This window comes from Cynoglossus semilaevis, chromosome Z (genome assembly GCF_000523025.1).
Source record: "Cynoglossus semilaevis isolate Cse_v1.0 chromosome Z, Cse_v1.0, whole genome shotgun sequence".
Taxonomy (NCBI): domain Eukaryota; kingdom Metazoa; phylum Chordata; class Actinopteri; order Pleuronectiformes; family Cynoglossidae; genus Cynoglossus; species Cynoglossus semilaevis.
Window position 1 is genome coordinate 2,449,180 of NC_024328.1, and position 27,321 is coordinate 2,476,500.

At 39.8% G+C, this 27,321-nt stretch overlaps 2 protein-coding genes across 2 annotated transcripts in view; both read right to left on the reverse strand.

Annotated features, from left to right (window-relative positions):
• rab35b (RAB35, member RAS oncogene family b) overlaps positions 1-6,562 on the reverse strand; it is an 11,128-nt gene extending 4,566 nt beyond the window's left edge. The window contains exons 1-3 of the mRNA XM_008335684.3: positions 6,236-6,562; positions 2,889-2,939; positions 2,670-2,793 (exon numbers count right to left, since the gene is read on the reverse strand). Coding sequence (XP_008333906.1) covers positions 2,670-2,793; positions 2,889-2,939; positions 6,236-6,287 — 227 coding nt within the window. The 5' untranslated portion in view covers positions 6,288-6,562. The remainder of the gene's footprint in view (positions 1-2,669; positions 2,794-2,888; positions 2,940-6,235) is intronic.
• Positions 6,563-7,140: 578 nt separating this feature from the next.
• On the reverse strand, positions 7,141-26,762 carry gcn1 (GCN1 activator of EIF2AK4). Its single transcript, XM_008335683.3, has 57 exons — positions 26,699-26,762; positions 25,876-25,978; positions 25,717-25,780; positions 25,499-25,630; positions 25,288-25,396; positions 25,078-25,176; positions 24,771-24,905; positions 24,485-24,662; positions 24,319-24,393; positions 23,654-23,782; positions 23,496-23,546; positions 23,290-23,388; positions 22,984-23,157; positions 22,750-22,902; positions 22,521-22,613; positions 22,334-22,409; positions 22,090-22,249; positions 21,807-21,996; positions 21,597-21,721; positions 21,260-21,438; positions 21,059-21,152; positions 20,576-20,689; positions 20,275-20,473; positions 20,030-20,185; positions 19,626-19,807; positions 19,358-19,438; positions 19,102-19,245; positions 18,521-18,645; positions 18,222-18,411; positions 18,046-18,116; positions 17,520-17,685; positions 17,236-17,430; positions 16,900-17,146; positions 16,685-16,806; positions 16,461-16,575; positions 15,421-15,600; positions 15,095-15,315; positions 14,911-14,979; positions 14,611-14,749; positions 14,317-14,513; positions 14,087-14,229; positions 13,879-13,996; positions 13,564-13,779; positions 13,314-13,478; positions 12,988-13,149; positions 12,809-12,901; positions 12,585-12,728; positions 11,988-12,257; positions 11,484-11,597; positions 11,025-11,255; positions 10,708-10,901; positions 10,187-10,301; positions 9,766-9,862; positions 8,984-9,132; positions 8,428-8,538; positions 7,879-8,100; positions 7,141-7,774 (listed from the first exon to the last, which is right to left on the reverse strand). The coding sequence occupies exons 1-57, from the start codon at positions 26,714-26,716 to the stop codon at positions 7,649-7,651; spliced, it is 8,019 nt and encodes a 2,672-aa protein (XP_008333905.1). The 5' UTR covers positions 26,717-26,762; the 3' UTR covers positions 7,141-7,648.
• Positions 26,763-27,321: the final 559 nt, after the last annotated feature.

Sequence of the window (27,321 nt, forward strand, 5' to 3'; positions counted from 1 at the left end):
AGGGATACAGTGTTATAGAAGTATAAATATACTGTAGTATGTCAAACAAATAAATATACTACATACACCTAAAAGAAAGGGTAATAAGTTCCTGCACTTTAGCATGTATCAAAGGAAAGACTAAATAAAATCATATTGCTCAAAGATCTTATATAAGATATAAAGAAAACTTTCATCTTCTTCATTGCTGTGACATGATCTGGGTCATGGTGCAACGGCAGCTGTGAGTCACCGTAAACACAGTGTTTTGAGCTGCTCTCTGTCCATGCGTCGTCTCCCCCCGTGAAATTAATTTAGGACCTAATGAGGCAGCGTGCCACTCTCCTTCAACAACATGTCAGCCTCATTCTGTTAGCTTAAATATACTGCCTGCCTGGTGGAGGAATTCCTGCAGGTTCCTGCAGGCAGCAGTGTCACACTGTTCTTGGGCAGCAGTGACTCCACTGCAGAGAGCTTCAAAAAAGTTCTCCAGATAATTTTGGTGTTCAGATCATCCTCACAAAGGTGTGAGTACACTGTGAAAAAAGAAAATGTATTCCTGGTTTGTATCTAGGGCAAAGCTGACGACATATAGACAGGAACAGTTTAGTGTTTCTCATTTGTGGTCTCTATCTGCAAAAATAAACTTTCTCCCTCTGTGCTGCTCAGATGATGCCTTGATTTCAGAGATCTCTTTAGAATTACTGTCAGACCCACTAATTGTCAGTTCTGTACTGCAGTATCAACCTAGTCCAATTAATTTGCAGACAATAGAGTTCAAAAGGTTTTCAACAGGGCAAATAGCAGTAGACGCCAATCAGTTTGACAACTGCCATCAGGATGAGACAGAAAAAATATGCTGCCATCAGACAGTGAAGAACACTTTGGTTGAAGAATGGCCACATTGAACAACTGAACAATGAAGCAATCTGGTTAATGGGAACCATGACTTCTATGCACTTATTTAGTTTGAATGTTTGGGATGTTTTTCCTTCTTTGGCCTGACCTTATGTCAGAGGGAACAAATCCACGGCAGTGTTGACGTCAACAAGCTTTAATTATCTCTTTGATTTTACCTCGGCACAAATCATTTAATTTCACACAAACTCTAATTGCTGTTGTTAATGAATTTAGTGTTTCCTTGAAAAACAAGCTCCTACTATACGTTTGCCAAACAGTTTCCATTCATGGAGAACACATGATGACAGCAGGAACCAATTACAAAGGACATATCCCCTGAAAAACACCACACATTCTTTAGCACTCTTTCTAACACAAGACCTTATAATAGAAATTGAGGCATGCCACTGTCATGACCTTTTTATAAAAATGTGATCGTGACTCGTTAATCTTATTGTCATTACATACAGAAAATACTTTTCCCCACCAAAACTGTTCTTTGCAATAAAAGCTGCTGGTTTTCTCAAAAAGAATAACACTGAAAATTATTTTTGTTTCTTTGCTGGTACTTGTCTAAGACTTGAATTCAACAGCTGCTGCTTCTTTCAGTGACCAATAACTTTATCATTATTATCATTGCCATTGTATTTGACTTATTAGCAAAATGCTCTCAACACTAGTCATTGTATTTTTTGTTGTTAACAGTATTTCTGTTTTGGTGAAGACAAGTCACTTGTTTAATTTGCGCTGTGACTCAGCGAAGTTAACAAAGAGGGACATAAACATTAACATAGGCTGAGCGTCAGGAACATGTGTATAATTACACTCAACATATCATTTGATTACATTTCAATGCAAACATTAGAAGCCAAACATGTTTGTAAGAATTTTGATGTCACAATTTTCTAACGACCCAGGAGACATTTCTTCTAGTCACATGTCGTAACTCTGCGTCAGCTCAGATAGTTTATACGCTGCATTTTATTTAAACTCAATTTTTATTCATGAAAATGACAGAACGCAGTTGTTCAACACTGTGTGTAGGGTTTTTAATCATAATTTTAAAAACAATAATTTGATAATTTTTGAAAAAATATTTATCAGTAATTTTCAATACAACAAGGTTGAAAAACACTGCTTCAAGTTTTATTCCTGGTTGAACACTGATGTTTATATGTAATTCTGTAACGACTTTACTTATCTATGAGTTGGGTGAAGTGTTACAGGAGTTGGTGTGGCAGCTTTTTGCTTCCACCTGAGCCAACAGGGAAAATTAGTTGGCGTTTGTTTTTGTTAGATGATAATGAACAAAACCTAACCTAATAATTATTTAATAATTCTCATAGTTTTCTTCAGGATTAGATCGATTTAATATACAGTACAGGAAAGCTGAAAAACGGTGAACCAAACTATTTTCTCCATTCTCATTACTACTACTACTACTACAACTACTAATTCTAAAACAGAATGATGCAGATAAAGTGATTAAATAAAACAGTGTGAAGTCACATGGTTTCAAGTCAGGACATATGTCACATACACAAGCCAAACAGGGTAACACTGCTCAACCCTCCCCTCAATGTAGTTCTACAGAGTGAGACCAGGAGCCTCCCTTTCACATCTGTAATTAGAATTTGTGGGGAATTCCACCCACTTTCACACAGCAGCAAAGACTTGGTTTCTCTAAATTAACCTAATTCCAGGAACACAAACACCCTGCCACGATAATAACACTCCCTCAGAATCTTAGTAAAAAACTTTTATGAAAAAATAAGAATAAATCTACTTACGTGGAGGTGATGGTGCGAAAGCGCTCCTGTCCTGCTGTGTCCCAGATTTGCAGTTTCACCTTCTCACCGTTGATCTCCACAGTTCGGATCTTGAAGTCCACACCAATTGTGGTGATATAGCTACCTGCCAACACATGTACACACCAAATAAAACTCAGACCAACATCTTTAAGAATATTGACAGAAAAACGGAACATTTACTTAAGTAGAACCACACACCTGAAAATGTGTTATCTGCAAATCGCAGGAGGAGACTGCTCTTCCCCACTCCTGAGGAGGAAACAAAACCAGGTTCAGCACAACACACATATATATAAAAACAACAGCAGGATGTATTCGTGATCAAATTTGACTTAGACTTAACACAAAATACTACAAGAAATGTAGTGAATGATTCAAATGTGTTTATCATGAAAGTGAATGGCTGACCTTTGTAGTTATATTATAAAGTTTTATTACATTATATGAGCCTACTCTAGATTATAAACACAGAATGAATGCAAAAGAAAAACAAAAAGTAAATGTCATGTAACTCTTGTCTTCGTACCGACCAGATTAGACGGTTTGTTCTGTCGGCAGTTGATGGTCACTGCTATAAATAAAAGATATTCGCGTCCAATTGTTCAATCATTCCAAATTGATGAAAGAAACAACGTTTTTAGTTTGTCTTTGGGGGTCTTTAACACATTTCTAATTCTAATGTTGCAATAGTATTGTTAATTCTTAGTCAAACTTACTACTACTGAAAACTCTCTATAACACACACTTCAAAACTAAATTATTTGGAAATACTAACAGGCCTGTACATAGAGAGAAAACAACAATAGCATTGACAATGGCAACAGTTTCTATTGTTGCCATAATTCACACCCCTTTAAGTAAAAACTTTGAATAACACCTAATGACGCAGGACAATTCAGGCCCCCTGGAAATATCTTTAACATCAGTGACGTAAAGCATCTATTTTCCACAGACTATTTATGGTGGTTTCATCAGAAGAAACGGGAGCAGAGAAAGGACTATGTCAACACTGAGGGATTGTTGATGTAGAAACCAAGGTGTGTAAAAAAAAAGAAGAAAAAAAAGGTACACAACAGATAAAAGAGGAGGAGAAAAAACAGAGGGAATGGAGAATTAATACTGAAAGGAGACGACAGGAGTGGTTGTGTCCTTGTCAGATCAGTTGTCAGGTAATAGCTGAAGGTTAGGAAGTGACTCTGCTGCCAGGCCTGGGGTGCAACTGAACCTGCAGCACTGTTATTTAGCAGACCCATTGTGTTATTGTCATCTCATGTTTGATTGGTCCCAACATAAAAACACTCTCAGGTTCCTGTGGTCTCCAAGCAAGGATTTTTTTGTTCATACAAACAATAACTGAAGCATCAAAGCAGAGAACAGGTCATGGTGATGTGTTTTAGGCGCTTTTATATGTCATGTTTCTATGCTGTCCCTCAAGACAATGAGACAAGACATTTTCAGTATTAAGTAAGTTTAGTAGCTTGGAAAATAGCAGGTTAGTAGTTGTTAGTCAACATTTTAATGCACGCAGTGAAATGCTGACATACATTTAATTACTTTTCTATTATATACTAACCAGCCAAGATAAAAACATGAAGACTGCAAATACATTTTTCAGTAAAATATAATGGTGGCTCCATAAAGGATTAGGGCTGTATTTCAAGTGGTGAAAGAAACATGTCAAAACTGATGAAACAATTAATGTTAAGAAGTGCCAGACAAAGAACTAACCTATATCGAGAGAACAGTTTGTGTATTGGATATAAATTACACTAATGTCTACTAAATGTGTACTACACTGTCGGTCGCTGTCAGGGATGACAGAAGACTTGTGCACAGAACTGTACACTCAGCTGGGAAGGGGTAGCAGGTCACCACGTCTACTAGTGAATGATCACTGTGCATCATGACCACAGACAGTTGTTTCCACACTGCAGCTAGGGGACACTGGTCTCTGTGTGAGAGTGACAGTAAAGGGTGTACTCTGCTGCCTTGCCCTCCACTGTGATCACCCAGCTGATGGGGTACTGCCAGGATCTGGGCTGTCAATGAATGCAAAGATCAGTGCCCACAAAGAGTTCCTGAAGAACATAACTACACTCCTACTGGGGGTAGGGCTGCATTGAAATCAGACACAGGAAAAAGACAGGCTGAGCATGTAGGCAAAATTTTCCAAAAACCTATAACAACAAGACTATTTTGGTTTAGTAAAACTGAGTACTTTTAAATAGTGGGTTTAATCTAAACTACTACTGGGTCCTCACTGTAAATGAGCAGGTTTTCAATCAGCCGAATCATAGAGATGAATATTTTTCACCCATTTTCCTAATGCTGAAGGCACAGCAATACAATTGACCTATTTAAAGTTCACATGCATTTGTGACCCAAGTTTGTTTTTTATGATGCAGGACTGTACTTAATATTTTGGATCACTTTTACCACAGCACACAGGAAGGATAAAGGTAAAGTGCAGAAAAGGCTACATACTCGACTGTTAGGGTGAGAAGGCTAATAGCAAACATTTGATTTGGTTCCCTTAAATAAAATGGTTTGTTTATTTCTGTACAAGATATACACTGTTGCAAGCATCCTAATGAAGTACTCTATTACTATAAAATGCGTTTAATGGACCCGGCAATAATTTTGAGAGAACTTCTTTTAGTAGCAGGTAATGGTTTTTGTATAAACGACCTTCAAACTTAGGATATTTTTGGAAATCAATTATTGCCCAGAAGGTGACACTGTTCGCCACAGGCTTTAGCAATAATAAATAACAACCAAGCATGAAAGTCACTCGCCTTTTAGCCACACGACCTTCAGGGGCTCTGTGAACTGAGTGATACCACAGCTGACACGAACCATTATCGTTTAGTGTCACTTTGCTGTAGAACCTTAAACAGACTGGATTCAAAGCTGCACACCAGAGCCTGCAGTGCAGCATTCCTCCGGTACACAGCTGCTAACACTACCGTGCTAACTCTATTGCGAGCAACAAAACGCCTTCATTTCACTCAAAGTGACGTTTAATCATTGTGTACTTGTAAATAGGCCCACTTTTAGTTTTTGAAAGAAGGAATATTGACGGTACAGCTACTATTAGTTAGCAGTTAGCCACACATTCAGTGTGTAGTTCTTGGCTAAACTTCCAGCTAACACTGCTAAGAGCCAAATGTACGTTTTATTGGTTACGTCGTTCCCAATGAAAATTTGTTATAAAAGTCTTGTAGATGTTTCAGTCGGCACCAATACTAGTGAGTAATATATTTGGAGACAACCCGTGTTGATCAAGAGTCGATATCCGGCCTGAGGCTTACTCACATGCCCAGCCCGGACTCTCAAACCTCCGCCCTGACAGCGCTACAAAAATGGCGCATGTGTACAGTTCCACCAAAAATGCCATACATCTGTTACAAAACTACAATTTAGGCCGTCAAACGAGAGTATGCTTCATAATGTAGCACATGTTAATTGCTTTCACAATAGTAATAATAATAACAATAAACAGGACGAGGCCTACTTCCCGTCACACATCCCCGGCCTTGACTTACCGCTGTCACCAATGATGAGCAGCTTGAAGAGGTAATCGTAGTCCCTGGCCATGCCGGTAGCTGGTGGCTCACCCCCGCGCCCTTTACAGCTTCTTAGCTCGCTGTGCTGCCGGACCCCCCTCGGCGCCAGAGAGAGAGTATAAACCACTTGGGACGTGAAATAAAAAGAAAGGTACCACAAAAACCAGAAAGAATAAATTCGTAGCCCCCGAACCGGCGGAGTTTGTATCGGGGATTCACGGCGTCAGCAATCCTTCCTCTACGCTGCAAACAGCCGGAAACTCCGCTTCCTTCTCTGGTGGAGCTGCACCCAACTGTGACCCTGCGTCACTGCGCAGGCTCCTGCTTAGAGCTCTGGCCTCTCTCATCATCCATCCGGCCCATTGATCATGAATGGACACATGCTGTTAGTGACTAGAAGTTCATACTTCTAGTCAACAATAACGTTGGTCATGTAATATAAGAGATTTAGTTTAAACACCTTGGTAAAGAACTAAAGAATTGTTTGAAATTTAGGCAATGATATGTAAAGGTTATCCAAAAAATAAAATGTAACATAGCATCTTTGTCAAAAGAAGCAGACTTACAACTGAAGATTGTCAAATAATTATTAATGTTAGTCCAATGGTAACGAAGTTAGCCCAGATATGACTAAAATTGTTCAAAACTCAATTGAAAAACATGTTTATTCATTTTACTATGCCAATAACCAAAAGTTATTTTAAAATAAATAGCTTTACATGAGCTCAAATGTCATGAAATTGCTAATAAATGGTTAAAGCAAGCCTAAAGATAATGAAATGTAAGAATGCTGGGTGTAAAATAAAAAGCCTGCTAAGTTGTCTTAGTCCAACAAGGTCAAACAAAAGTCACTACTTGGAGAGGAAAGTAATTTGACACACATTGGTGAAATCAAGATCTTTTTATTCTTGTTGTTTTTACAACCGTATCACTAATATTAGCGTGACTTCACTCTGGCTTCCCCCTGAACACCTCACACAGCAGGTCCAAATAAAGTTTGGGATTTTGCTTTGTTGCAGTAATTTCTGAAAAGTTTCAATACATTTGGAAAAAATAGGTAGAGAAACACTGTAACATCACAAGAGATTTGGCCTTGTTTCATCTTGGTTTAATTTAGCACAAGATAATGACCTGCACACTGAAAGATAAAAGATCAAAGTTAGAAAGTGGCTTAAAAAAGACACTTAGAAATTATGTGATAAACAAAAAGAATTTTTGAAGGGGGGTGGGGGGGAATATAGAACATTAACACCCTCTGTGCTTTGGTCCATGAAGGGCAACATGGGCACATGTTGTGAGTGTGTCTGGGGTTCTACAGTGGAGACGTTTTGAAATGTCAGTCAGGCTTCTGTTGATTTCTTCAGATGTGAATTTATTGCCAGCACTGCTCCGTTATGTTAGGATGGTGTCATCTATCTCTTCATTGGAGTCTGGCAAGCTGACAATTTTCTTCAAAGATCGACGGTGACACTCTGACAGAAGGTCGTTACTTGCAGAGTCCAGGATGGCAACGACACCCTGATTACAAAAATAAGGAGAAAAAAATAGACAAAAAATTAATTTTCTGTAAATGTCTATAAACAAACACAAAAATTGGCACTGTGTTTCTGTTGCAGTCTGACCTGCATGGTCTCCTCTCCCTGACGAAGTTTCAAGAGGCTGACGATGGTGTATTCGCTCTGGGCCCTGACACTTGTGTTCTTGTCCTTGGTGTTGTCAAGCAGACTCTTCAGTATGGGCTTGATAAGACTGGCCTCTATTGCAGGAGTTTCTGGATCTTTAAACACCCACCACAGCACCCGCTCTGAGACCAGCCTGATGTCACTTGACTGGTTTTGAAGACACTGTGGACACATTTGGAGCAGGACTCTCAAATTCAATTTATTATATTTTGGGGTCACCCAACTCCAGTTGTTATGGACAGTAGCTACCAAACTACAGCAACACAAAAGAAACACTCGTAAAGAAGATTTCTATTTTTAGATTTTCTTTTTGTCTTTTTGTTTTATTGAACTTTTCTCATTGTTTTGTCACCAATTCATAGGCAACCTGGGAGCAGCAATAGTAGCCCTCAAACACCATTAATGAGCTTTACTATGACTATTCTTTACATAATATGATTATTATAGATTGATGTTTTTTTTGTTTGTTTTTTTTAAAACTCTGCTTACCTTGACTAAATGTGTGATGATGCGCTGGGAAATACTGTCTCCTCCCTCTGTTCTGAGATGCTGCCTCATCAAATATCCCACTGCTCTAATTCCACTGGTGGCTATGGGGATCTGGGAAAGGAGATGGGAAATAAAAATCAAATTATGACATTATATCATAGATACATTTTTAAAGAAACATAACCTCAAAAAACAAACTACATTTCTTAAGGCATTACAAGAAAATAATATTTGTAATAACATTGCGAAAATGCTTTCTAATATTTAAAATCAATATTGTCCTGATTAGTTGTATTGTTTTTGTAATATAATAACATTAAAAATAGGATGTCCAATGCAATTAAAAATCTACCTAAAAAAAGGTTTGTTTTGTTTGGTGTGGTAATACAAATCTTGGGAATTAATTTTGTAAATCATCATTGTTTGTAGCCTTTTTGGTGATCTAGGTAAAAAAAAATAAAAAATCAATTTTCATTAATAGAGTTAAAAATCAGACACATTGAAGATTTGAGCAACATGATGGCAAAGAACTGATGTCTTGGCATGAGCTCCTCACCCTGTCAGCGGTAGCATTAGCCAACACGATCTCTGTTACAGTATCACTGTACTCCTTCTGACACAGCTTCTCAGGAGCAGACTTCACAGCGATGGCCAGAGCCATGCTGCGCCCGTGACGCACCATCCAGTCCACACCAGACATATCAGCTAAGGACAAACATTTAACACATTTGTAATTATCAAATAGTCAATCATTAGTCTTATTTATCATATATAGGCAGTCATAGGTTCTTATATTCAAACAATGCATCTTTCAGTTCAAAATCTGGCATATTTCATTAAAGGTGCTGAGTGTAATCAACAAAACATACTGTCAAAATATTTAATTGCTCTTACATAATTTTGTTTTAAGTTTGTTTATATACAACTATATACATGTATATACAGGATATATATTTATTTATTACATTGAAGTGCACCATATATCCATCATTTCCACTGTTCATTCACTTATTGTTACTCATCTACACAGTTGACACACGTAATTATATAGTTCCACTGCAGGAGTTAAAAATATCATCAGCCCATGGTGTCGTTTGTGTTCATGTTCCAGCAATATGCAGAAAAAAAGGTTTCCATTAGAATTGTCAATGATTGACAGCCCTGATATATTTATATATACTAAGTATATTGGAGTGTGGACATTTGAATTATGGAGAACAGCCAGTGTTACTGTGGCTCAAGACACTAAAACTGACCATTCAATAAAATTGCAAGCAGTACACGTGTGTGTAGGTGATACTTGTAAAGGTCTTCACGGGTTTTCATATAAATACTTACCTAAGAGGTGCTGAAGTAAAACCATCTTCAGCTCCTCCTCTGACAGGAAGGCACACAGTTCACCAACACAGCCTGCTGAAGCCATACGAGTCGCATCCTACACACAGACAGAGACACACAGACCACACACTTCTATTATTCACTGAAATGTAACTAGCTTTTCTAAACCCACATCCTCTGTCTGGCTTCCGTTTTCTACTGTGATAACCAGTGAGCACATCTCTGCTTACTTCCTTTACTATTTATTTATACCATAGTATTTATATATTAGATTGTATTTGACTGACTATTAACTCACTATATTAAGCCTCCTTTAGAGGCCATCAGTGGAAAAAAACTGCTAAAAAACACCTTGTGATAGATTTTTTTAATAGTGTCAATTCTAGTTAATGCTGTAAGGCAGCTGCTCCTCCTGTCATACCTCATCATGTCCCAGCATGCCCAGTAATGTGGTGATGATGTTTTTGCGAATAGCTGGGTCCACCTTTGACCCAGCTCCCTGGATGACAAACCTCAGGGCTTGGAGCATCGTCTCCCTAAGGTAACAAACAAAACCAGCTCCATAATAAATGCATGGGTTAAAGAGAAGATGCTGATATGTTTTCATATTAGTAAGATGAACTATTTTTCAAACGTAAAATCGTATTAATCACTCTTACAAAATTGAAGGCTGTAAAGAAATATTTAATTACCAGAGCCCTCTGGTGGACAAATGTTCAAAAGTTCCTTTTTATATAAATATATATTTTTTACAGAATAACAAATGTAATAAACAACAGACATTACAATCTACAGCTCTGGACTCTGTTTCTAATCCATTCACGACTGTGTTTAGAACGCATTGTGAGGAATGGAAGAAGCTGCATTCACACCAACCTCCAACATGACTAAAAACGGTGAACATTAAATTATATTAATAAAATTGGACACTCAGAGACTCACCTGACTCCGGCATCCTCAGCATTTCGTATGGCAGTCAGCTGCTCAGTGAAGAGTGGATCCACTTTAGTGTGAATGGACACCAGCTGACCCAGAGCCTCAGCAGCTCTCAGCCTCACTGCACGACTGGTGTCTCTAAGAGCCTTTAGGAAGGTCATCTGCAGCTGAGGGAGGAAGGGTTTCAAGGCAATACCCACCTGGTAGAGGAAGGAAATCTGATGTTAGAGCCAACAGATGCCATTGATTTATATAAAAAAAACATAGACTAATTTGGTCACACACTGTGACCTTGTTTGCCATGACAGTGCAGATGAACAGACCTTTGCTAGCAGTAGGGTAAGAGTCTCTAGCAGAGCAGTCTTCACTGTCCAAGTGAAGCGATCACCTAAAATACGAATCAGAGGTCCAGTGATGTTGACAACAGAGGGACGCAGTGCTTCAGCAGAGGTCAGTCGGATGACCCCTCCTAAGGCTTTAGCTGCCTCTTCTTTCTGTTCTGGGCTGCCTGTGAGAAAACCTTCTCTGAGGACAGGCAGGATGCAGGTAACACCCTGTTGACACAAACCAGAGCAAAGGCATAACAAATATTTAGAATAAATTTAGTTGGGGTGCTGATTTTATTTAATCCTCATTTTCAGTTAATTACTACTACAAATCTTAGACTGAAGGAGCTCTCTGTTCTGAGACCCTCCTAACATTTGCTTTAAAAACAAAATGCGGCATAAGATCCAAATTAATTTCTGTCATTATAATGTTTACTGTATCAACAGAAGCCTTACCTTTTTGGGAAGACAGAAACCAGGCAGGTGTTGACCTTTCACATCTGCAGCTGCAGATCTAATGTCACGATGCAGGTCATCGATCAGTGCCAACTGGCTGCTTGCATCCAGTTTCTAAGAAACAATAAGTAAAGACAACCCCTTAAATAATCAAAAAAAAAAAAAATCACAAAATGCATTATTACTAAGTGTAGATGCAAATACAAAAGATAAGCTGAGGCTCCTCAACTTGTGCCGGAATTGTGTTCCTATGGAGTAACGTAACTCAATTTTTACTGTAAGTTGGAACTCACATACTGTGCATAAGTGTCTATGTTACACACATTGGATAAACATCATAATAATAACATCATCAGAAGAGTCTGCGTTATGCTTAAAAGCCATAATGAAGGAAGAAGACAAAAAAACAACACAAATGAAACAACAGAAATGTAGCAAAAAGCCACAAAAAGGTAGGTCGAGAATCTGTTCTAGAAAAAAAAGGAACCTTCCAGCTGAACCCACCTTGGTGATGGAGTTGACGGTATCCCAGCTCTGAGACAGCACCTCTGGGTTGGAGTCGTTGAGAAGACGGATAAGACCTGACAATAAAGTGCGTGTATGGGAACTGTAGTCCAAGCGGGTACGAGAAAAGTAAGCATTGAGGATAGTGACAGCGGCCTGTCTGAGGCCGGGGTCTAAGCCTCTCGTGGCCTCAAGAAGGTCTTCGATGATGATGCGCTGACCCACTTCATCTTCTACTGAGAGGATGACTGTTTGACAGCTGCACAATTCCTACGAGAATAGTGACAAATAGGTGTTACAATGGAAGAAGTAGCTGTACAGTAGTCACTAGGCCTTTCCAAGCTTTGGAAGAATGTGACTACTTAAAATAGTTGTTTAACAAATAGAAATAACAGTTTCTAATTTCATTTGTTTACAAGACCTATGTATGTAAGCAATGTCAAAATTGTTAAGGGAAGGATTGCAATCCTGTCAATGTAGTTTTCTGAGTTGCTTTAAACACAAACATTTAAAATGTACTGGTCAAAGAGACATTTTTGCTGCAAACTCTATTAGGTATATACCTTGAATAGAAAAGCAATTGCAAATATCTGTTACCTGTGCTTCCTCCTCTGTTCCCAGCTTTTCTTTAAGGGAGGAGAGCAGAGCCGGCAGGATGACTCCTAAGTGTCGTGTCAGAGCGTCACCTGCCACAGCAGAGAGGAAGGCCAGCACACGGGTGTTCACAGGTGGCGCTGTGAGCTGGTAGAATGAAAGGATAAATCAGCTTTAGTAAGTCACAAGCACAGTGCTTTGGACATGAAAAGAAACTTGTAACAAACCTTTGGAACCAAGTATGGCAGCACAGAACGACTCTTCACAGCCATGACCTGTTTAAGACCATCCAATGCAAACCCGGCTGTCTCCTCATCATCCTGAGAAAAGAAATTCAGGTTATTATAGCAGATGTTTTCCTTCACTTTCTTTATTGCAGAATCTATTTATGTCTTTGCTTCCTCACTAGCTGTTTGAGAAGAGTGGGCAGAATGTCATCCAGTGCCTGGTGACCGATGGTTGCGTGGAGCTGCTCAAAGGTCTTGGCAGCAGCCTCTCGGACCTCCTCCAGTGGGTCACATAAGGCTTTCCTGACCGTTGGGACCAGTGACTCAGAGAAGACAAGGACCTGTGGTGGGAAAACCATCGGATCGACAACTCAAGTTTAATGCAGACCTCAAAAGTTTGGACAAACATGTCGAAACGCAGTTTAAGAATGTGAATTTAAGTAGTATTGATAATGTGCAAGTTGTGACATCTAAGTAACATCATCTACCTGCTGTGCTGACTCACCGCATCTTTGCTTGTAGACTTCATGATCTCACTAAGGCCGATGCAGACACCCTGTCGCTCATCACTCTTGTCAGAGCGCAGCCCCTCCTCCAGGATGGGAATAATCTCAGGGAGAATCTTCTCCCCGAGTTTCCTCACCAGATCACCCAGTGTGCGAGCAGCAATCTAAAAGCATAGGAAGACAGCATCAGTAATAGATCATAGTGAAGAGTAGAACTGTGGGGTTCCCAGCACTGGGGAATGAATATACCGTTCTCTTGTCTGGGCAGGTGGAAGCCAGGAAACCAAGCAGGAGACCGAAAAGTGTTGGAAGGATCTCTCTAAGAGTCCTGGGAGTATTGGACACCACAATCTTCCAAACATGGAGGGAAGCTTGTCGAACCACCAGCTGTGTGTCTGATCGGCCCATGTAGAGGCCAGAGAGGACACGGTTGCGCCTCTCAGCACCCAGAGCACCAATGATGGCCTAGAGGAGATTGAAGGAAAAACTGTTAAAAATGCTGAACAACCAACATAAAGAAAATGTACAAAACTAGACATATGTTGCTTCATTTTGTGTATTAACTTTATTGGATGCAGCTGTTCCAAAGTTGTCATCCTCAGAGGCCGTTTCTGTGGTCATCTTTCCTGTTACTCCAGAGATATGGAAGAGCAGATCCCCAAGCAGCTGCACTGAGCTGAATCTGCAGAAGGACAATAACAGCACAGTCACACAATTATACTAAAGTACAAGTTACTAATGTCTATATACTGCATGTATATCCAACTCATACCTGATTCTCCAGAGGTCATCAAACAGACCCTGTTCCAGCTCAGGGAGCAGCAGAGCGATTGCCGTCTCTGCATACATACTGATGATTCTCTGTCCTGCCCGCAGAGCTGTGTCTCTCACATATTCATTTTCATCTGCCAGAGCCTGGAAGAGAGAAGAGACACAATCAGAGATACCAAGGAGTACTGAAGCCAGCGTTGAGGGATGAAACTACTTTAAATGCACATTTACCTTGAGAATGCAGGGGATAATTGGTCCGACATAAGGGGTAAACTTGTCTCCAAAGGTCAGAGGCAGATAGATGAACATCATGATATAACCATCTCTGACGTGGGAAGCAATGTCTACTTTGCTGGCAGTTTGCACAACATCTGGCATCAGCTTGTCCAGCTTTTCCACTCCCAGTCCAGCCATCACCTCAGCCAGACCTAAGAACAAAAAGTCACACCAAATATATAGGGCTCTGCAGTTTAGTGATTATTAATAAACAATTCCAAAGATGACAGAATAAAAATAAAAACTGACCTTGTGCAGCTCCAGAGCGGTCCACAGAGCTCTGCTCAGAGGCCAGAGTTTCCATTAGCCATGGCAGCAGGTCGTCAAAGCACGACTCACCCATGCCCTTCACCATGGCACCGAGAGCCTTAGCTGAGACAGTTCGCACCTGGAAAAGATAACAGCCACTACAATTTAGGCTTTTCACAGCAGAAAAGACAATGATATGATTATATCACAGAGACCTAAGCTACAGAGGCTGGTATTCTGCATGCTTCATTATGATAATTGACACAGCACGATACTCAGGATACCCAACATAAAACAAACCTCGGGCACTGGATCCAAAAGAGAAGTCTTTAGTCCAGGAATGACACTTGGCAGGTAGGGTGAGAGATCCTAGAGAAAAATTACACACAGCACTTTACAGCTTAATATATAGTTTTATATTACATGTGTAAAATGGACAGTCATATATATTTCTATTTACAGTTCATTTCATTTTTCCTGCTACCTTCTGGTCAGTGAGGGAGTACATGTTGCCAATGATCTGGGCTGCCATCTTTCGGGTGTCAGTGGATCTATCCTGGAAGGCTCTCTGGACAATTGGCATTATCAGAGCCAGTGAGGCAGCGTCGATGAAGTGCACAAACTTTGTGTCAAGCAGCGTTTGCAGGCATGTCTGAGTCCTTCTGGAAGGGTCTGTGAGGGCGTCCAGGAGGATGGGTGTAATGGCTGAGGAACATAGTAACATGACTGTTAATACAACAGTTCAACAATAACATTTATTTAGTTGTACAACTCAAACCAGGCTCAAACCAGAAAATATTATTGCCTTACCCAGGATTTCAGGGTTACGTATGACGGAGCCAATCTGTCTCAGGGCCTGCTGACCAGCCTTCTGCACCTTCACATGGGAGTCAGTCAGAACCTCTGTCAGCTTAGGCACAATGCTGGGCAGGCAGGAGGACAGCTGCTTGGGTGCACAGAAAGCCATGGCACCCAACAACTCCACTGAGCCTGCAGAGAAAAGGACAGGAAAAGAATTATGGACAGAAAATTAGATATTTACAAACCAACACAATGTTAGTAAAGTATTGTCCGACTGTTATTGCAACAGCTTTACTAGATATTAGAAAAATATACTCCAGTCTAAAACTATTAACGTCAAAAGTGTAAAGTTCAATTAAAATAAGAGTACATTAAAAAAAAAACAAGGACTGCCTCAGGTCCCTCCGGAGCCCCTAAAGGGACATGGGAAAAAAAAAAAAGAGAAAGTATCTTGGGCGCACTAGATACTTTCTCGTGGTCACAAGAAAGTATATCTAAGACATTTTGCCACACATAATACATTAAAATAAACAATCATGTACAGTACGTACGGTTGGGAAATCTAAGATACCGGCATGTTTTGCGTAACATATGTACTGTATATATGGTGAGCATTTAATTAATGTAGGGTACCACAGTTAGACATTGGAGGGCACTGTTGTTGTTGTTCTACTGTTGATAACAGTGTAGGGAGGTTCGTGAAGGGTAAATACATATATACGTAAATCATCCTCATCATCCATCTGAGTACACATACTAATAACAATTGCATCCACTGAGCCCAATAATTGTAAAATCTCACCATGACTCAAGCCAAGCATAAAGTACAATTTAACTGAATCGTGTAAACGAGCCATATTCTTGGCTCGTAGGTGGACTTCCTTCATTTCATTAATTTCAATTTTATTTATAGAGCGCATTTCATGCACAAAGCAAACTCAATGTGCTTTAGGTCCCAGATGAATAAATAATGAGGTCATAAATAAAATTTAAGCTACAACCTGGAGGCAATAAAGAAAAAATATCTGGAAACATCAAGACCTCCTAACCTGCTTTAGTTCTCCAGGACTCCTCTTCTAGGGCCACCAGTAATGAAGGTAGCACTAGTTTGACTCCATGGGCACTCAGGTTTTTCATCACAGCCTTGGCACAATCATCTGCAGCCTAGAGATTTGAGAGAAAATTTGCAAAAAAATTAAAAAAGGTAAAATCTAAATTGGTGAGATAATAATTTGGTGCAGACCAGTTTCCTCTGGTCGTAGACTGCTCATACCTCTCTGACATACTGGTTTCCATCTCCGAAGCAGAGCAGCAGATGTGGCAGCACATGGACAACGTATGGCTCAAACAGCTTCCCCAACATGTTACACAGCATCTCAAAGGCAAAAAGTGCACCTGCCACAGACAAAACAACAGGTCAGGTCTTCTTTTTAACCAACCACAGGATACCATTCCTAAGCAATAAAAGCTCTTTGTTAACTAACTGACCTTCCCTCCGCCTGAAGTTCTTTTTATCCTGGATTGCATCGGTCAGCGTGGTCATGATGTCCTGCTGTTTGAGAGCCAAGATACCAAGACCTTTGACCAGGCCAGCCAGGCCATAAGCTGCTCCCTTTCTCTCTGCATACTTGTCACTCTCCAGCAATAGCTGCAGCAGGTTCTTAACAATCCCAGCAGCATCCTCTTTGATGGCAGGGACTAGAGGAGGTAAACAGCTGGCCACTGACTCCTGGACCTAAACACAGATTTGGAGATTGGATGATTTGGAGTCAAACAGGCAGAAATATGAAATGCAGCAAAGTAAGATCTATGTAATATTTGTACCTGCTGTGATGGTGTGGAGAGTGCAGTTATGAGCTTGGCCACAATAGGTTTGACTTTGGGGTCATTTTTGTCCAGATGTTTGGCCAAGGAGCCCATGAGAATGACCACACTCTGACGGACAGAGTCATAACTAGCATCTTGGGGGGCATTCTTCAGGAACTCCTCAAACACTGGTAGCAAGGAGCTCACATTGTCCTGTTCCAAAAAAAGTAGATATTAATAAATGGCCAAATGTCACAGTGCAAAGTGTTTTCGTATAGTTTAAGACGGTATGTGGGCAGTACCTTTCCATGTGTGTTAAGAGCGGAGAGGGCTGCGTCCAGCATGGCGCGTCGCACCTCAGGATCACGATCATTCAGAGCATCGGGAACAAAGAAAAGGAAAAGTGGGGTGACCTGAGATTCATTCAGGTACTGGGAGAGTTTGTTGAGAGCCAGAGCAATTCCACACCTGACAAAAGGGTACACGAAACAAAAGGATTTGTTGCTATACTTTGTATTGTCTCTAGGGAAAATATGTTATTGCCTACATATATAATATGCTAACTAGTAAAACCATCAAGGCAACAAATACTGTAAACAACATGCAAAGGATGTGTGTTTTTATGGAAGGTCTTCAACTACAGAATAACTAACTTTAATTATTTTGGTTAATATTCCAAGGGACCAATGTTTAGCACAGCAAAAAAAAAAAGAAATTGGGTTAATCATTGATGTTGATTAGTAATGCAGCTGTTATGCAGTAAAAAGTGTGGACACAGTCAATATCATTTCAACCAAAACGTAACGATTTTCTCAACTGAGATTTTACCTGGACTCCCATTGATCAGGTGGAGATTCTGAGATGACTCTGCCCAGGGCATCAAGAACAGGAGGCGGCCTCTGCAAGGATAAAAAAGGAGAATATCACGTTAGGTTTATGACCTCATTCTTTCACTAATGGTAACCATGGTTGAGAAAGTTAATAAATAGAACTGAAACTCTTACGTAGAGTTTCTTCTGGTACAGCTCAGTCAGTTGTTCGAGAACTGTAGCAGACTGGTCTGTGTACTCCGACACTGCGCTTGATAAAGCATCGGCTGCAGCAGAACGTACGGCATCCTCGTGATGGGTGACATCTCCAATAAGCAGGGAGCAAAGTTCAGGCACCAGCTCTAGTCCTAGAGATTCCCAGAGTCTAAAAAGAATGGATTGACAACAGAGAATTACTTTAAACAGCACAAACACATTTAGTACGGTATATAGTATGATTGCAAAAAGACAAAAAAAACCCCACAATAACATACTTTAGAGCCAAGGCTCGTCCCTCTTCTTCTACATCAAATCTTGCAACCCAAAGCCTACGGAGCAAATTCATGCCAGAAGCCTCGGTGCTGTCAGTAGGGAGAGCAAACTCCATCTCCAACAGACCCTGTGCAACAAAATGAAAAGGATCATTCAAAGGACAAATCACTGTCAACTGATCAAGGGGAGAAGAATACTGGCTCAGAGGTGGGGTAAATCCTGGTCATGTGCTGTTATACATGTGAAAACCCTTATATTGACATATACAGTGGATCCTCAGTTGTCGAATGCCCCTCTTTTCGAACAATTCGGCTCACAAACAAAAATTTCAAGCAAAAATTGCCCCAGTATTCGTACCATAACTTGGTTGCTGAACATCCCAACAATATCAGGCGGCAAGTGATCACTGAGTGAATGAGCAGTCCTGCCTCAGCCCGCGCCCAGGATATACACACTAAGAACTGATTTTGATGGTATTTCTTGCACTGTGCTATTTCTTTTATTTATTTCTTTTTATTCCATAAACCACCATGGGACCTAAAAAAAATAGCCACAGAAGGGACAACAATGATCCTGAGCTCACCCGGAGCGAAGCATCTCGCACAGAGAAACAGGGCGAAAGCAGGGAGTTGAGCAGGACATCAATCTCTGGTTGCTCTGCTACAGTGCAGCCGTCTTCTCCTCCAGCACTGGTACAAAGAGCTGTCAGACACTGAGATGCCAATACCTGAAACACAGCATCAATCATAGTTTAGAAAAAAAGCCTGGTATTGACTAATGGACTAAATTTCAGCTCTTACAGAATATATACATTATTATTTCTTTCTCAGTGTTGTTACCTGAAGTCTTGGGCTTGCAGTGGAAATAATTCTGGTCAGAAGAAGCAACATGTTGAAGCGTGGTAACAGTTCAGGCCCGTTCTAATTCAGGAAAAGACACCACTTAGTACTACAGGTCAATTGAGGTTAACCTCTGGGTGTGATGATTTGTCATTTTATTTATTTATAAACATTCCAAGCACACCCCGCACATGAACAAAGTTCACAATCAAAAAGTGTACATCTAAGAAAGAAGATTATGAAATATTGGCATGAGCTGCGACTTTACCTCATCGATAACAATGTCATCCACTCCCGTTTCTGCTCTAAGCTGACAATGTACGTTGATGACTTGTAAGGCTTTGGTCATCATGTTCTCTGTCTCAGTTGTGCTGCCAGAAGAGTCCTTGAGCATGATGTTGAGAAGAGGGAAGCAGAAAGAGAACGCTGGTGCAGACAGAGGAGCCACATCTGAAGGAACCAAATAAAACATTCACAATGTTAGTGACTGATACAGAGCTAATTTCTGTAAAACACCTGAAGATGGGTTCTCAATCTGATTTATGAAAAGCACAAACAACAGCTTTACAACCAAGTCTCAAGGAGAACAAAAGTAATATTCCATCTATACAGTTTTCTTAAGGTTACACACTTAGAAAAGTGTCCCACTAGGCTTTCTGTATTTGTACCCACCAGTCATTCTGCTGTCTCTCTGTGTGGGGACTGTGTAGTTATGCAGCAGCTGTACAGTACGCTTGATTGCTGTGTCCAGATCCTCCTGCTCCCAGGCCTTGTCCAGATCACACTCTGGCTTAAGCAGCCGCAGAGTCACATGACCAACAAGTACAGCTGGGTAAAAAAAAAAAAAACATTTCAACATCGAGACACAATTGTGTTTTTCATAGGAGAATACAACACAAAAGAGAGTTATTTCTTACCTAGGTGGTGCAGGTGTTTGGGCATAAGGAACATTCCAATGTCCAGAAAAACCTTTTGGATGCGTGGAGCAGCCAGAGGAGACTGAAGTAATGGAAGCAAAACCCGCAGAACTTCAGGAAGCTCTTCTGTGATTTTAGTAGGTTTTTCTATCAGAACAGCTTCCAACAGCCCAACCACACTCTGCAGCTCCACATTCAGCTGTCGACAGTAGGTAAGAAACAAGTTGGTGAGATGTTCTTTAGCTGTGCTGCAAGTGTTGTAATAATATATGTATCTTTTAATTCAGATTTGGTTTCCAACCTCTTGAAGTCTTTTTCGAATGGAGGACTCTTTATCGAGCTGGGCTTGCATCATCTCCTTCTGTTTGCCAGTTAGCTGGACTTCATCTACAAAGCCCTTTTTCTTCTTCAGCTCCTGAAAAATTAAAATAAACACACACATATATACAGTGTGTATATATATATACACACACACACACACACACACAAACACAGGCTTTGGTGACAAAGGTTTACCTCCTGTAACTCCAGTTCAATGATCAGATCATTGAACTGGAGTTACAGGAGGTAAACCTTTGTCACCAAAGCCTGTGTTTGTGTGTGTGTGTGTGTGTGTATATATTTATATATATGTATATGTATGTATATATATATGTGTATATATATATGTATATATGTATATATATATATATACACGTACATTGTGTGTGTGTGTGTATATATATATACACACACACACACACACACACACACACAAACACAGGCTTTGGTGACAAAGGTTTACCTCCTGTAACTCCAGTTCAATGATCTGATCCTTGTAGGAATATGCTTTATTTTCTCTCTTCATGTTGGCTTTTTTGGTACTTTCTTTGTGAACGCTAGAAACATAACAACAGACATTGAGGATATTCCAAAAACTACTGAGAAGGCTGAAAGACAATTGTGATAGAGAGAGTGTGTGTGAGTGTGTGTGTGTGTGTGTTACCTCTGAATAATGCTGTTGTCATACAGCTGTCCTTCTGGTGTCAACATTATGGCATACTCTTCTCTGGTCACCTGAAGGAGAGCAGGTCGGGAGAGAGCCTGAGTGATGTGTCTAAACACCCGTGGTAACAGCTGCTTGGGGGAGAGGCCACATAGAACGGCAACAGCGTTCTTTACCCCCTAAAAAAAAAAAACAGGATACATCAAGTTAAAGCAATCACAACAATGTTTTCCAATTGTTATTATACCTGAATTAACACAGTCAACCATGTTTTGCAGATACTGTAAATCAGTGCGTGGCAATAAAAATGGGAAGGTAAAATCTGTTCTTTTCAGACCTGATTGTCAACATGAATGTCTAGGAGAAGTTTTAAGATCGGTTCCAGGTTCTTTTCTATAAACTCTTCTTCTTTTAGGTTCATGAATGAAAGCAGAACAGACCACAGACCTCGACGACATTCAACTGTAAAACATGACATGAAGAAAGTGAGATGCAGGGTTTAAGAAACATCTACAGATTATCTCCAAACAAAAGCTTGTTCTCATACATAAGGATGGATGGTGAGAGACAATAAGGATCTCCAGGGCCAGTTTTTCTGCTTCTGCAGGGTCACTCCATTGACTAGCAACAGAGCAGACAACATAGAGCGCCTCCACCAGGAGACGAGGAGGGACGTAGGTACGACCCAAATCAGTCAACTCTCCTGAGTCCGAGACCAGGACCTCTGGAGACAGAACCTGAGAGTACAGTTTTTAACAAAAACACTGACATAAGACATTTTAAGGAATAGGTAATAAAGGGTATATGCATTTGTATAATGCATTCTGTACCTTGTGTTTATTGATGACTACACAAAGTTTGGCCAGAAGCCCGTTAGCAAGACTGGATCCACCAAGAGAAGACAGCAGCTTCCTGGTTGTCTGTTGAGCCTTCTTCCTGACACGCCAGCTCCGAGACAACAGGACTGTGACCATGGTATGATGATACATCCTACAGGGACAAAGGGAATTAAAGACTCTACCAAGAATTTTAACATGTACAATCAATTAACATTTTAATGTTAAGCAGACTGACTGTGATCTGCTGGTGTTAAGTCTGTGGGCATGGTCCAAAAAGAGCCTTTCACAGAGCAGCAGAACCGTGAGCAGAGCTAGACAGATCAAAGCAAATAATAATATATAGTTTATTTGTTCACACTTTGATATTTCAATTAACTCCTGATCTTCTGTTGTGATGATGTGAAATGCAAAAATGGTCTTACTTTCTTCACTGGCCTGAGACAGAAACTTCTCTGTGGTGAAAAGTGGCTTCTTCTCATCTAAAATCACATTCCAGAAGTTGCTAAATTTGGATTCTGATGAGATAAATGGAAAACACAAAACAGAGTTCATTACCTTAACATTCAACAGGCAACAAAAATGTTGACAATAAATATGAAGCATTGTCATGCTAGGTATTAATGGAAAAAATATGATGGTCAAATATTTCACCTGATTGTGTTTCGAGCAAAGCAAGTCGGCTCAAAAGAACAGATGCTGCCACACCTTCTGCAACCAAAGCATGCTGGGAATTCTGAGCTACTGCCTTCTCCACTGTTTGAAGCAGCAAAGGTATCAGATCTGAAGCCTGGGCCAGAGTGTCACCTACAGGTCAAAGAACAGAAACAGTTTGTGGTTGATTCAGTATTCACTCCATGAAGTTATGTTTCAATGAGCGCGGCTGACCTTTGAAGGCCCCGACCATGGCCTGAATGTAGGCGTGGCGAACAAGAGTGGTGGAAGTCTTCAGGGTAAAGGCCTTCTTCAGCCAGTCAATTAGAGCAGAGGGGATTTCTACAGTGAGGCGACTGCTCCACTGAGAAAGCACAGACACTGCATGCACTAATGTGCCCTCATGAACTAAGGGAAGACAAGAGGATGAAATGAGTGGAAAATGACAGAATATGTGCATGGTGCACATGTTTTTATTGAAAGAATCAAACAACTGCAATTTTGGACAAATTGGATTGGATCAAATTTCTGGGAAGATACCTTCTTGTTGTAAATATGGGATAAACATCTCAGTAACAGCAGAGCTAAGAGTTTGGCTCGACGTTCCTGACACGGCATGATGGCTGCAACTGGCAATGCCTACAAGAAATGGAAACATTATCACAGTCGGGAAGACAATTCTGTTTACATTTCTAGTTAATCAACAGTGAGTCTGATAATAGTATTGACTCCAAAAGGCTTCTTACCTGACAACACACTTATCTTCTGAGCAACAACAGTGAGTTTCCCTTCAGAACCTGAATTTACGGAGTTGAACAGACATGGATGTCATGCTTCAAGTCAGTAAACCTATAACTTTTTCTATGATATGATCTTAGTGTAAGTCCGTGAATACTTAGCTTACCCCCGAGAATCTTGATGAGATGAGTGACAATGTCCTTAATGGCTGTGGAGTCACTGCACTGTTGGGCCAGGTTCTGCATGGCCTGACCAGCCTCCTCCATCAGCTGGGTATTGTTGGCTTTGAGCTGACCTGAGACACACATTAATCATTACACATACATTATACACAAAGTGGTAGTTTTCCCACCTTTATACAAAAAAAATAAAACATTTTTAAAAAAATTGATTATATAAATACAAACGTCAGAAAAGTAGAACTGCAAAATAAATCAGGATTATCTAGGCTAAATGTAAGCGGTGCTGATTAGTGGTCAGCTTCAGCCTAAAGATTCAACAAATTTATTTGGAATCAAAACATCTTCAACTCTGTGGGTCACAACCCAAAATAATTGCCATTTAGTACTACGTTATTATTATACCATTATTCTAATTTAACTTTCCCCACGAAATTAGCCCATACATCAAGATTTCAACAACTATCTAATGTTGTTTTCCTCACAACCTAAACATTTAGGCTGATAAGTTTTGGAAAAATACTTTTTAAAATTGTATTCTCATCGCTCTGATATTAACTAAATTCCTAAATTTGAGTATAACCTCCTCTATGATAGAGGACAAACTGACCGTCTAAATTTGTTTCAACTTAAATGTCAAGAAAAATCTTACTTGCTATGGCCTTTCCGATGTCCATGGCATACTGACTGAGGTCGAGAGTCACAGCAGACAGCAGGCAGGAAATAGCTGCGGAAAGACCAGGCAACATTTAGAATCCAATATCAAAGTGAAAAATATAAGGATGTATTGTAATCATCAGAAATTGAAGGCGTCTCACTCTGCATGGCATTCTCTGGGCTGCGAAGCATAGTCTTCTGCAGGGTAGGAAGTAGGTGCTCCTTGAATTCAGAGTGGGTTACGTGACGGATTATGGAGCTGCTCTTGTTTAAAATGTGGTGCTGTGATTTCGTTTTGCTCATAAGCACAGATTTGATATAGAGGTCCAATAGGGAACTCTGGAATAAATGAAGAAATGAATGAAATGAATGAATAAATGAATGAATAAATACTTTTATAGCTTGAGAGATATGGTTGGAATAATGAAGACATTAAAAAGATCTCACCTTATACTCTCCTATTTTAGCTATGTCCTTCTTGGCGGAGCAAAAGTCTAAACAAACTCCCAGCATAACTAAAGTTGTTGGACTCTGGTCCAGACTTAACAGTGTGCTGATGTACTGATCAACCAGTCCAGGGTTCTGAAACAAAACAAAGCTGTAGTGTTGACTTCTAAATATGAATTATGAATAAAACTCTTCTTTAAACTAAATGAATATTGTATTTTATGATTAAACAACATTAACATTCGCACTGTGATACAGTCAACATTTAAGTCCATCACTTATCAGCACTGTTGTTTACTACACTCACTTCATCCCAAAGGTGATTAAGATTTTTTATGCTAGATTTCAGGGCAATCGTCTTGGCTCCACCCACAACCTCAGCCACAAGGAGACTCTGAACCTCCACCTGAAAAACAAAACACAGGGGAAACATAAGACGTATGTCTAGTATTTTAAATAGCAGTGGCATCTAAAAACATTTGGTGAAATCTAACCAACATTTTAGTGACATACTGACCATTTTCTTCCAGACTGGGCCTTCTCTTTTCTCTAGGGTAGAAAACACTTTGGGTACCAGTAGGATTGTCCATGACAGGCCAATGCAAGCAGCAGAGCTTGTGCTTTGACTGAAAAATATAATGGCCAGTGTTATAATGGTATTTTTTAAACACAAAGGTTATTTAGGATGTCTTAAATACAATAAGTTTATATGGAGTTCAGGATACTACCTGGGTTCTCCACTTTTGCTGATTACACCACTGTTCAGTAGGCAGTGCAGAAGGCTGGTCACCAGGATGTCAGGTTGGTTCTCAGCCAACTGGCCAATGACAGAAAGCAGCTCTCTGCGGGATGCTGAATCCCTTAGAAACATAAATTCCATTATATAAAAGTTGTCATTTTCTTCAAGCACATTTATACTGCAAGATTGTTTTGTATAAAAACCTACCGATATCTGTGTGTTGTCAGACAGAGTAGCCTGCATAGTCCTTTTACTGCAGGCTCTGGTAACTCTGAAAATGTGTTCAAGAAAGGGTAATAATAAATATAAGTTGTATTTTACCCATAATTATTGCACTGTAGGAATTCATAACACATCATAATGTACCTTTGCCCTTTAAACACTGCTTCAGATCTCCAAATATTTCCTTCCGCTCCTTCACACTTGCGGTGGTCACCTTTGATGCAAATTTCTTTAGTGTGTCTGAAACCTAAGAAACACAGATATGGTCACTCTTACTTAGCATGTTAGTGTTGGTGCTGTTAGTTCCATAACCAAAATATGATGACTTTCTTCAGAATTTAAAAAGAAAATGAATATATTGTTCATGTACTTGGAGGATTTAAAATGTTTCAAAAGTCCAGAACTGCAGCGAGGTTGAAGATGTAAGATATGTGTCTACACACCCAATAATAGCTGATGTTAGACTTTGTACGGGCCAGGAACACGGAGAATAATAAACGTGGCGTTAAATGTCTTTACTAAAACTATATCAACAACCGGGATCTGCAGCATAGCAATAACATCAATCACCTGTTGTATTGCTATGTATGACACGTGCATATTGAATGTTTAACGTAGGGGAAATTACATTGACAAGAACATACACCTTTTAAAAAAAAATATTCCAGAAGCCAATGGCACCAACAGCATTGGCTCCTGATCCCAGATGAGTCATGTATCAGTGTAATCTGTTTCTGTTGCTGCTGCTGTTTAATCTCATCACTCACTTCAAGGCTACATAGCACTTAGCTAACAGACTGCTAGCTGTTACATTCAGACAATTTTCACCCACTCTCTGTTATTCTCCACCGATACAATATCTTAACTTATCAAAAAAATATTCAAATCGCCTCTTCTGTGAGTAGCAAAGTATGTAATTAACATTAAATAAACGCACAGTAAACATTTACAAAACAACCACACGAACCTGCGTGTCCGCTGCCATCTTGCCGGTTTTACTGCAGGAAGAAGTTATTCGCCAACTTCCGGGACATGTGAGCTAGGTAGCCAAATCATGTAAGTATATCATTTTAAATTACGGGATTCGTGTAAAATGATTGAATGAAAAACACACTTAACGTCGGAATTGTTTATTTTTTTTTATAGAAATATTTAGGGAAGGTGATATTTTTGGATTAGTTGTTTTTAAATGTATATCTGAAATAAATGCATTTTTGAAGGACTAAAATAAACAAGAAACTGAGATCTGAGCGTTCAAAAAATCCATTATATTTATTCTCAATAAAACGTTCTCTTACAACATCTTTTTCAAATGCAAAAGAAGAAAATATATTTTGTTTTCTATTTCTATTCTAAAAACAGCTAAACAAAAACATCCTGTAACAAACTCCAACAGGCCCATTTGTCATGCTCCGTTAGAAGGTGGTATAGCACCGCAGAAGGCTCAGTATTTCCTGTCATTTCAGTTTATCAGAATAACTTCATCAGCTCTTCGGATTTCTGCCTCTTCCTTGAGTAAACAGTCAGCATCTGCAGTTGTGGCTCCAGTGTAATGACTGAACCACCATCATTTCTCCCACTTACCAGACA